At 41.0% G+C, this 12619-nt stretch overlaps 1 protein-coding gene across 1 annotated transcript; it reads left to right on the forward strand.

Annotated features, from left to right (window-relative positions):
* The first annotated feature begins 1419 nt into the window (after positions 1–1419).
* Positions 1420–4168, forward strand: LOC143534418 (equilibrative nucleotide transporter 3-like). The gene is made up of 9 exons (XM_077028916.1): positions 1420–1555; positions 1685–1789; positions 1928–2083; positions 2448–2591; positions 2672–2777; positions 3167–3342; positions 3431–3591; positions 3683–3941; positions 4017–4168. Exons 1-9 carry the CDS (start codon positions 1511–1513, stop codon positions 4125–4127), a joined length of 1263 nt encoding a protein of 420 aa, XP_076885031.1. The 5' UTR covers positions 1420–1510; the 3' UTR covers positions 4128–4168.
* The last annotated feature ends 8451 nt before the right edge of the window (positions 4169–12619 follow it).

Consider the following 12619-nt stretch of genomic DNA (forward strand, 5'->3'; position numbering starts at 1 on the left):
AAGAAAAAAAAAAAAAGACATAATTAGAGGTGGAAAAAACCGGTTTCGGATCCGACCCAGCGGTTTATATCTGGAGCTGGACCCGACCCTACCTACCCGGTACGGACCGAGCTTTTGGTTTCTTCCCGGAATTTTACCCAGAACCGGAACTGACCCGGATCCGTCGGAACAGGGACCGGAAAGACCCGGTCAAAACCTAACCCTACCCGAAACTTGAAAAAGTCCCGCAAAACCCGATCACATACCCGACTATACCCGGAACCGATTTCTACCCAACCTGGTTTTGACTTTTGCTAACTATACCCATAACCGGCTCATACCCGGCTCCTGAAAATACCCGATTTATGCATCTCTAGACATAACAAAGAAACATGACCATTGGTTAAAAAAACGATCAATTCTTGGTCCTGATTTTTAATGATTGTTATTTGTAATTACAAAAGAAAATTTCATCAATATATTTTTCTCTAGACTTTCAAAGTTACACATCAACATAAGTTTTGAATGCATAGTATACAGTTATCTTGATCCGAGAGCATCTATGAAAGCTTATCTGTAATCTAAATTTCAAGTTTCAATTTCAAGGATTTATTTTAATTATCTTTTATTTTGGTTGGCTGGTATTTACTATTTATCTTTTACTTTGTTATTATCCTTGTGTTTAGAACTTTATACAAGTAGGGAATGTGGGTATGAAATAAGTTTTAATTGAGTTTTTATTATAAGAAACTGATTATGGTATTTGATTAATCATAAAGTATCTTAAGTTATTAAAAAAAATATGTAATTCTGTAACTTTATACGGTGATATATGAAACTAATTAAGAGAACTGGTTATAAAATAACTTATCATAAATTTTAAAAATAATCTTATTTAAAACACCTTCTTAGAGATGGTAATGAGTCAAATATTAGTAATCATTAGTAATCTTAATTTCAAGTTTTCAATACTAAAGTTTTAGGTTTCGGATACGACAATCATGCACGGGCCTTCTTTTGCCATCCTTGTACCTTCTTACTTTAATCTAATGTTTAGTAATTAAAAAATAAATAAATGATTACTTTTTTTTTAATACCTAAGATAAATAAATACATCAAACTTTTCGAAATAATAAATTGATAGAATCATGCCCACTGTTTTCCCGGCGAGGCCATAGACTGAAACATTGATTATATTATTATTATTATTATTATTATTATTATGATTTGGTCAAAATCAATATTTTAAAATTCCACAACACCTTTCATCACCAACAGATTCCGTGTTCTTTGAATCTCTGAATATATTTCAACCTAATTTTCTATAAAGTAAGAGGGTGTCTTTCCAGTTTTAACCTTTTATTCACACACTGAACCCACTTACACTTGCAAAGGGGGATTTTATTCACAAAGTTCAAATCTTTTTTGCAGATTCCATGTGGGGTTTTCAAAAAGATTATTATTTGATAATCTTTATTATGTAAAGAGTTTATTAAACTTAAGTTTTTCTACGTTTATTTATTTATGCAGCATGTCAACCATGAATCTTGATGATGAAACACCACATAAACTTGAGGTTTGTGCTTATTATCTTTTGATTCTTTATCATGTCCACAATATTTGGAGCCATTATGTGGCTAGTAATTGGAGTTTGAAGTGTAAATGTTTTAGGTTTTTGATAATACATATTATATTGAATTTTCAGGGGAGAGGAATTGCAATTGTGGTATGTTGGATTCTTGGATTAGGATGTTTGGTGGCATGGAATAGTATGTTAACCATAGGAGACTACTACTATGTGCTGTTTCCAGTAAGTTAAAAGGGTTAAAGATTAATAAAATTAATTATTATTATTATTATTTTAAATATAGTTTGGCATTTTGGGCATTTGGAATGCATAAAGTAAGTAACTTTTAGTTTTTTATTTATTTTTTTTCTTGTTCTATAGGATTATCATCCAGCTAGGGTACTTACGCTTGTCTACCAACCGTTTGCGTTAGGAACAATGGCGTTACTTGCGTATAAAGAATCGAAAATCGATACTAGAAAACGCAACATTGCAGGATACATATTGTTCTTTTTATGTACTCTAGGTCTCATTGTGGTAAGCAAGATTTGGGCCTTTTGGACCTTAGCAATTGGTCTCTTGGATAATCAACTAAAACAATTGACCTAACTTGTTTATAAAATAACCTTCAGCATTTTTAAACTATAAATATTGACTGTTACATATGATTACATCCAATCAAAACACGTCACGTGTCTCAAGATTATGTACTCATTTGCGCCAATGGTCACAAATGGGGTCCACCGTGCGTCAACGAAAAGTGTGTGGCGGTCAACTGATGAATTTAAAAAAAATATATTCAAGCGCTATTTTGGTAAACACGTTTGGTCAGTTGTTTATTCTGGTGGTTTACTCTTTCTTTTATTCAAGAAAACATTGTTCTAAAGTAACATGTTGACAGGTGGATATTGCTTCATCCGGGAAAGGTGGAATCGTAAATTACATTTGCATATGCGTTTTTGTGGCGGGTTTTGGTGTGGCGGATGCTCATGCTCAAGGTGGGATGGTTGGAGATTTAGCCTTCATGAAACCTGAATTTATCCAAGTTAGATTCAAAACCGGGCCCTTTCTTTTTGCGTGTAACTCATCAAAATTACTGAAAGTATAAACGTTCCTGTTTTGCAGTCTTTCTTTGCTGGTTTAGCAGCATCGGGCGCTCTAACCTCGGGCTTAAGGCTAATTACAAAGGCTGCTTTTGATAAATCTTCGAATGGTTTACGAAAAGGGACTAGTAAGTGTTATATTATTTTCAACGACTCCGGTTTCATTATTTTATTAAAGTCACTCAAACTTTTTTTTAACTGAAAGAACCACTCAAGTTTGATGATTAAAAGTATGTGACTCAAATGGATTAAATATTACATGGTAGTTGTTTAGTGATTAACCTTTTCAATTCAAATAGAAAAACACAATTGTTAACTGGTTTTAGATTTCGTTTACGTCATTCTGTTTTAACCATTTTAAAAAAAAATCACAATAATGTAATAGAAACTTGAATATTTTTTAGTCAGTACAAAGTTTGAGCGACTTTAAACAAATTTCAATATGGTTTCGTTGAAGTTGCTCAAACTTTGTTCTGGCTACAAAAAAGCATTTGAGTTTTGATCTTCTTTTCTGCAGTGTTATTCCTTGCAATCGCTACATTCTTCGAGTTTCTCTGCATTTTCCTCTACGCATTCGTCTTTGCTAAATTACCAATTGTCAAGTATTATCGCGCTAAAGCTGCACGCGAAGGCTCAAAAACCGTTGCATCTGATCTTGCTGCAGCAGGCATTGAAACAGATGCAAACCAAAGAGTAACTTTTCATATTTCTTTTAAAGAGATTTGTAAATCATTCTCAAGTGTTTAAGACAAAATTGTTTACTTTTTCCTAATTTTTGCAGGCTGAAATTGAAGCTAAGGCTCCCGACCGTTTGAGCAACAAACAGCTGCTGATCAAGAAACTTGATTACGCATTGGATTTGTTCTTTATATATGTCCTCACACTCTCCATTTTCCCGGGCTTCTTGTATGAAAACACAGGAACTCATAGTTTGGGCTCTTGGTAATAGTTTCTCATAAAACCAATCTAGAATGTGTGTGTGTGTTTTCTTTTTTTTTTTAAGTCCTTGTTTTAACAATTATATTTTTCATAGGTACCCTCTCGTTTTAATCGCAATGTATAATGTTTGGGATTTTATAGCAAGATACATTCCTCTAATCGAATGTATTAAGCTGGAATCGCGAAAGTGGCTAATGATTGTTATATTATCACGTTGCTTGTTCGTTCCCGCTTTCTATTTCACTGCAAAATATGGTGATCAAGGTTGGATGATTTTGCTTATATCTTGGCTTGGATTAACAAATGGTTATCTTACTGTATGTGTCATGACCGTAGCCCCTAAAGGTTGCTCGGTAAGCCAATATTACACTAAAAAGGTTATATATAATCTAGTGTAGTTTATTCACATATTGTGTGTTTTTTTTCAGGGTCCAGAGGCAAACGCTTTAGGGAACATTATGGTGGTGTTTCTTTTAGGAGGAATTTTCTTAGGTGTCGCACTTGATTGGCTATGGATAATTGGTAATGGAAGCTTTTGATTAGCAAATTCTTGGTGACAATTGACTCAAATGTTTTGTCACTTTTTTGTTTATGTTTTCGATCCTTGTGAAACCAAAGAGTCTTATCGTTAGCGCACCGATGGTCGAAGATGTTAACCTTGTGGCATTTCCAAGTTATATATGTTGATTCTTAACGTATACAAGTTATGCTTTTAAATATTTGAAAATATAGTAACTTTTAGATGTTGTCTCATCTTATTTATGTTGAGTTATTATGTTAATACAATATATTTCTCATGGAAAGTCATTTATACCCTTGAGTTCCGAGAAAAATTAACGGAGTTAATAATTTGAACGTTATTGGCAATAAATGGAAACCTCGACGGCCCGGATGCAAAAGAAACTTTTTGGACGAAAGTCACAATATTAATCAAACCTTAGGCATGATTTTGACACTTTAATCTTTTATATTCACTGTATCTTTCTGAACTTAATCATAGTTCTACAATTTGCATCTTAGAATCTTGAATATATCTATCTAAAACAACAAGTTAGTTGTGAAGCGAACATTTAACTCAACCAAAATACAAAGACAATAAGAGCGGATTGTTTTAAAAAAAAGACAAATAGTAGAGAATGCATCTAACTATTTGAAGAGGTAGGTCCCAGTAGAGCCCAGTTGGACCCGCAAGACTCACCTTGAACAGGGACGTCTGCGCGGTTGGACCCGCAAGACTCACCTTAAACAGGGACGTCTGCGCAGTTGGACCCGCAAGACTCACCTCGAAGAGAGACGTCTGCGCAGTTGAACTCGCAAGACTCACCTTAAAGAGGGACGTCTGCGCAAAGACCAACTGGATCCGCAGGACCAACCATGCTCAGAGACGCGACGTCCTTACGCGCAGTACGCAAGCTGTTCCCGCAGGAAAAGCCTCCAAATGGTGACGTACTCCGCCTGTTCCCGCAGCTACGGATACTAGCCATCAGGGAAGGCTACCCGCACAGCAAGGCTACACGCACAAGACACTAACTCTCAAATAATTCAGTAATGTCACCTGAAGAGGGAATGAGCAAGCCGGGAATACTCCCGCCCAAAGCCGGGAATTCTCCCGCCCAAATGAGCCAGTCCGTACGCTACTGGAGGACCTTTTGTACTATACCTGCCAAGGTATGGACAAAAGATCTGACCAAAGCTGCGACAGCTCACTGACAACAGTACGACGAGCAGCACGCTCTAGTACTTAATGTCACTATCAGCCGCTGCCTACTCACCAACCCTTGTCGTGGCACGTGCATAGCCTGCAGTTGGTGGAAAAGGAATAGTACACAGCCGGCCATGTCACTATCAGCCGCTGCCTACCCACCAACCACCAGCACGGCACGTGCGTAGCCCACAGTTGGTAGAAAAGGAATATAATACAGCCGGCTGTACCTTCTTGGACACCTACCTTCGGCTATAAATACTCCAACACCTTGGAACGGTATCATCATCTTCTCTCTAGCTATTTCTCTTAATATACACTTATATTCAAGAGCAATCTAGTCTGATTCTCACGCCGGAGGGTGGTCACAAGGAGGTACCCCCCCCTTCTCAGTGACGAGCTCACGGTGTCTGTTTTGCAGGTCATCAGAAGAATAACCATCTTGCCGGACCTAACCCTCGTGGGAAACATCTATTTAACCCCCAGATTATCCGTAATCTGCCCGGGGTCGATTAGTGTTTCTTCATTGGCGCCATCCGTGCATAAAAGCTAGAACTAATTCTTTTTCAGTTTTTTTCAAAACTTCTGGAAAGATGGTTAACGTTACTCCGGTCCCGAGGCCAGCGAGTGACCAAGAAACCCCGGTAATCACAACCCCAGCTACTGGGAGGAACACCGGCGAGTACACAAATTTTACGAACACTACCCCGGTTACTCAAGCCGAGGCAAGTGCAGTAAATTTTACGAACACTACCCCGGTTACCCAAGCCGGGGCAAGTGCAGTAAACAATCATCCCCTGGGATTCATTAATACCCAGGCGGAAAGACAACAGACGAGGCTCCCCCGCCAAACACTTGATCAAGTTAAAGCGTGGGCGGAAGCACGTCAGAAGGAATTCCAAGCTGAGTTGGACGAACGCTTACGTTCACTCCAACAGGCTGACGAATTCGGAAGCACTCGACAACTGCTCAACATGAGCAATGAGTGCGAGTCCTCGGACCTGATCGGGAGGAATCCGACAGTGACGCAAACCCTCGCCATAGGGCGAAAGGGAAGCGTAACGAAACGGACTTCCAACCGAGAAGGAATTTTGGAGAAACCTTCAAACAAAGGAACGCGGGGGGAAACCCACATGACTTCTCCAAAACCTTTAGACCAACTGCTGCAAATTCGGGAACATCCAAGTTTGCAAGGGACATTGCGGAAGCAATCGCCCCGAAGAGTGCCAAGCAGATGCCCAACATCGGCACTTATGATGGTATATCTGACCCAGACGATCACTTGAACAGATTCGTAGCGGGGGCAACCGTCAGCAACTGGACGGAACCCACGTGGTGTTATATGTTCCAGTTGACGTTGGTTGGAGCGGCTAGAGCGTGGTTTGACCGTCTACCGGTCCACCACATCTACGATTGGGCGGACTTCCAACATAAGTTCAGCCAACACTTCAGTCAACAGAGGAAATATACTGAAGAGCAGTGGACGATCCTCAACTGCGTTAGAGAGGAGGATGAATCTTTACTAGACTTCATCACTCGCTTCAACTCGAAAAAGCTGAGTCTGGGCACTATAAGCGAAGATCTTGTTCACGCCGCTTTCATCCAGGGCGCCGAATACCCAGAGCTTATCCGCACGTTGACGGGTAAAGACGGCATGCCATCCACATGGGATGCCATCATGACGGCGGCCAAGCGCTTTGCCGAAACAGAGAAGCAACTGGGTGGGGATCTACCCCAGAGTACAAACCTCTACGCGCAAAGGATAGAGAAAACGTCCGGACCGCCCGGCAAAACAAAAAGAGGAAGCTAGGCATTTGGCAGTCAAGGGTAAACTTTGACACCTCGTCCAGCTTTCGCTCTTTAGTAGGCGGAAGGGATAACACGCACCCATCAAGTCGATACCCCCGGTGGACGCGGCTCACCAAAAGCGTCACGGAGATATTTGCCACTGAGAAACTCCCATGGCCAAAAGCTCCAACGGTCCGGCACCGACCTGACGCGGATCAGAGCAAATCCTGTGACTTCCACGGGACAAAGGGTCACACCACTGAGAAGTGTGTATCCATGAGGGATATTGTTGAAACATTCGTCAAGGATGGAAAACTAACACACCTTGTGGCATCAATCAAGAATGGAGGGAAGAATGACAACCGATACAAAAGCAATGGACGAAAGCCCGTTGACATCAGCATCCACATGGTTCATAGTAACATCAGAGGAAGAAAAAGACGGACGACAGAACCATGCGCATGGAAGGAAGCTGATGTGCGCTTCCCGCGAGTGCCAGGAGGACCCAGCAAAGAGGGCCCTATCGTCATCAAAAACAAGCTGGGGCATTACATCACTTCCCGCACTCTTGTTGACAACGGCGCCTCGTCAACGGTTATGAACAGGCAGTTCTTCGACAAGCTAGACGACGAAGACAAGGAACGCCTGGAAACGGTCTACGCCTCGATGGAAGGGTTTGACGGCAGCACAAACACCCCCCTGGGTATCCTATCCTTCCCCGTCATTCTCACAGACGGGAAACACTCCCGCACAGAAGACGTGGACTTTGTCGTAATGAGGAAGCCACACCACACATACGACATTCTATTCGGGAGAGACGGGATGGCAAGATTCAATGCCGTGGTATCTTCAGTCCACGGCATGATGGGATGGCCAACAGCTGAGGGCGTAGCGATGGTCACCGGTATTCCCCAGGTATGCATCGCATCTGTCTCATCAACACCCAAACCAAAGATGGCTAAACCAACCATCACCGAACCAGAAGAATGGGCCTTCAATGGCATATACCCCGACCAGGCGGTTACCATTGGCCCAACAGTCACTGATCCTACGCGCACCTTACTCAAACGCTTACTACAGAAAAACGCGGACATCTTCGCGTGGACACCAGCTGACATGACTGGTGTACCTCGAAGTAAGGCAGAGCATAAGCTCAAGTGTGACCCGGCTTTCATGCCAGTCATACAAAAGCGCAGAGTAATGGGGGCGGAACAAGCTAACGCGTGTAGAACCCAAGTCAAGGAACTCCTTGACGCGGGCATCGTACGCGTTAGCAGATATCAAACATGGGTTGCAAATCCCGTCATGGTACCGAAGTCTAACAAACAATGGCGCATGTGCATAGATTTCAAAGACTTAAACAAAGCATGCCCCAAAGATTGTTACCCGTTACCCGAAATTGATCTTAAGGTAGATTCGTTAGCACCGTTTCGCCTTAAATGCTTCCTTGATGCGTATAAAGGGTACCATCAAATCCACATGGCCGTTGACGATCAGGACAAAACCGCATTTCGGACGCCCGATGGCACATTTTGTTATCAAATGATGCCATTCGGACTTAAGAATGCCGGGTTCACATACCAACGCCTGATGGACAAAGAGTTTCAAACCCAAATGGGAGGAACTTGGAAGTCTACATGGATGACTTGGTCATCAAAAGCCTTGACCCAGAAACAATGTTGAAAGACATCGAAGAAACTTTCAACACGCTCAGAAAGATAAACATGAAGCTCAACCCGAGCAAGTGTTCCTTTGGGATGGAAGAAGGGAAGTTCTTAGGAGTCATTGTTACTAAAGATGGCTTCAGAGCGAACCCTGAAAAGGTCGAAGCCATTATCAAAATGGAATCACCTACTACCATCAAGCAAGCTCAGACACTGAATGGACGCCTAGTTGCACGTAACCGCTTCTTGGCAAACCATGCGGATAGATCGTTCCCATTCGTGTCGACGCTGAGAAACTGTTTAAAGAAAACGCACTTCCGCTGGACACCAGAAGCGGAAGCAGCTTTTCAGGAAATTCGGTCACGCTTGATCGAACTCCCAACGCTCACAGCACCAGAAGCGGGGGAGGAATTAATCCTATACTCTCCGCCACAGATAGAGCAACCGGGGCCGTCCTGCTAGTCGAGCGAAAAGGCATCCAGATGCCAATCTACTATGTTAGCCGTGTCCTAACAGACGTAGAAACCCGGTACTCTACCCTGGAAAAATTAGTCTTAGCACTTGTACAGGCTTCACACAGGCTAAGACGATACTTCCAAGGTCACCCAATCACCATTCTCACCAACTTCAAACTCGCAAACGTTCTAGGCAAACCCGAATTGTCGGGACGCCTAGCCAAATGGGCAATAGAATTGGGAGAATACGCGATAAAGTACAAGCCGCGACCAGCCATAAAAGGCCAGGTCTTGGCCGACTTTATTGCAGAAGTCCCCGCCTCACGGGAGAAAGAGTGCCAGGAAGAGGCTCAACCCTCTCCAGCACAGGACATCGATGATGTCTGGCGACTCTACACTGATGGAGCAGCCAGCAACGAGGGCTCAGGCGCAGGATTGAAACTAATCAACCCAGCGGGCCAAGAATACACTTACGCTATTCGACTGGATTTTCCAAGCACAAATAACGAAGCAGAGTATGAAGCATTCTTGGCCGGGCTGAGAATTGCGCGTAAGATGGGAGTGAAGAACTTGGAAGCCCACGTGGATTCCATGTTAGTAGCCAACCAAATAAACGGGACGTACACGGCCTTGAACGACACAATGGCGCTGTACATCGCACAAGCAAAAACCCTCATGCCCGATTTTAACGATTGTAAGGTGTAACACCCCGTAACCGCAGCGGAAACGTAAACGGGATGCGACAGACACCTCTGATATCAACCACATTGTTTATAAAGAAAACTGAATGCATTAATATACTTCAAATTACATTATCTTGTATTCCATTACCGTCTAGGTGATACACGCATCATACAATACGATACACAATTCTATTTGTTATAATGTATTCTAACATCCTGCACGCAAATCTTACATACATCAAGCACTTAGCACGTAAGCAATCACTTCATCTTAATTGTACCTGAAAAGCATGTGAGAAAACGGGTCAACTACGAATAGTTGGTGAGTTTCACAATTTTAGTAAACCATGATAAAACCATATCGTAATATAATATTATCTGGGGACTCTGTTAACCCAGTACTGTACTCACTCCGGGGACAATGTTAACCCGGAAACACTTCTAGGGACCCCTGGGGACACTGTTAACCCAGTACTGTACTCACTCCGGGGGCAATGTTAACCCGGAAACACTTCCACAGACATCTGGGGACACTGTTAACCCAATCCTGTACTTATTCCGTACGATTCCCGTACAATCAAAATATTTATAAATACACGCAAATCCATGCGTTCAGTATGTATTTAAACATTTCAATAGTAACATGCTTTCCGCCCCGGGAAAATATTTGAAAACAATTCAGAAAAAGGGGCTCGTGAAACTCACCTTAGCACATGCAAGCAGGTAACAACAATCATTATCAATTAACGCGTCCAATCTGTAATATGATCCCTAAGATCGTTATTATACACTTATTGTTTATATAATCTTTTAACCGTATCAACTGGTACATCTGGGGACACTGTTAACCCAGCACTGTACCCGTTCTGGGGGCAAGGTTAACCCAGAAACACTTCTCCGGACTCAGATTGTGATGTCGTTTAGAGTTCCATGGTCACAACTACTATTAGTCGTTATTCTCGTTTTGCGTGCCTAGCACGGTTATCCGTTTTTATGTTTCAAAAATGAGTTTTGTCACACACGACCCGAAAATAGTGGTTGACTGATAATTTAATTAAAGATGTGAAATTATAGCTCGGTTTAGACGTCCCGATTGGCCGCGGGACCCGTTTCCGTTTTTGGCGTACCGGAAACTGTTAAAATAGGTTAAAATTACTCAAATCATCTGAATTATTTTCGGATGATTTATTTTTACTTGTCTAACTCATTTATATGAAAATAGCTCATTTTTAGGGTTTTTATACACCAGTCAGCTCGCTTAAGCGAACTTCACCGGTTTACGCGTTTTAACTTTAAAAGTTTGATAATTAGCACAAATAATTATCCGTTTACTCTCGGATCTTGAAATTTTGCACAAATCACTTTTTAACAGTGGGGAATTTTATAAAAATATTTCCAGAATTAGTTCTTATATTTAAAATTTATTTATCTATTTTTAACACCATTTAAACACTAAATATGTCGTAAATACCAAACGATCTTAGAAAAATCCCAAATTTTTCCTGGATGTCCCCTGCCATACAGATAGTCCCCTGTAATTTTTTCAGAACCAAAATCTTCTTTTACATGCCCTTTTTACTAAAACCGAGCTAGAAATCCCTAGAACTCGTTTAACCGAAAAGCCTACTTAAACTTCTCCAACGGACCTCAAATTTTGTGTGTGACTTATACATGATATAAAAAGCTTATCTATAATTTTCCAGAAGTTTTCATGATATTTAACTATTTTTCACCATTTTTGGCCAAAACCAAGCATTAAATTCACCAAATATTCATCCTTTATCCAAAAATTACCAAAAATTCACAGAACTCTTATTTTCATGTGTAGAACATCCCTGTAAAATTTCATGACCTAACTCTAAACACATCACAATCTGTCCCAAAATTCCATAACCGACATAAACCGAATATACCTTTCGTTTTCCGCCACTACAAGCTACAAACTCGTCTTTCCGCCTTATCTACCACTAAATACAGAACCTACAACCAACATACCACAATACCAAGCAAGTTACACTCACGATCAAGCCATTTCTTTCATGGTTTCGGTTATGATTCCAAAAACAAAGATTTAATCGTAAAAACTCGTTTTTGATTCGTTTAACTCATTTCTTGGACCAAGATCTCTTGTATAACCCGTATACATCACTTGATCATGCAAGAATCGGTTTTCATCATTGAAACCTCATTTTCTTGCAAACAAACTCAAGAAACGAAGGTGAAAACGTAAATAACTCGATTTTTACCTCGGTTTTTCTTGCTCCAAAACTCGGTTTTTAGTTCATCTAGTGGAAAGAGTTGAAGATCATGAAGATGTTGGTGTAAAAAAAAGAAATGAAAGGTTTGGGGATGTTTGGTATTCCGATCGGAATAGGTAGGGGGTGGGGTGGGACCCACTTCTCCATTCTAGGCCACACAATTGGATTCCCGTAATCCGGATAATGTTTTGGATAATCTGGTTCAGTTCGTTTTTCGGTTAAATGTTTAATTCGGCTTAAAACGAGGCTAAAACGGTCGTTTTTCGGCTTAAAAATGAAATTTATATAAAACCGATTTAAAAACTTTAAAAACTTAAACCATGACATTTATTGACTTAAAACATCATATTATTAATTATCGCGCATCTTTTTCGGCTTGATCGATCATCTCTTGCTCGGTTTGGTATTAAAGGTTTCGTTTAACGTACCGACGTACTATTAAATCGAAATCCTTTTTCTGTGCTTTAATCCACTTATCCCG

Source organism: Bidens hawaiensis, unplaced genomic scaffold (assembly GCF_021521415.1).
Source record: "Bidens hawaiensis isolate Kalapana, Puna unplaced genomic scaffold, B.hawaiensis_p1.1 tig00010164_1, whole genome shotgun sequence".
NCBI lineage: Eukaryota > Viridiplantae > Streptophyta > Magnoliopsida > Asterales > Asteraceae > Bidens > Bidens hawaiensis.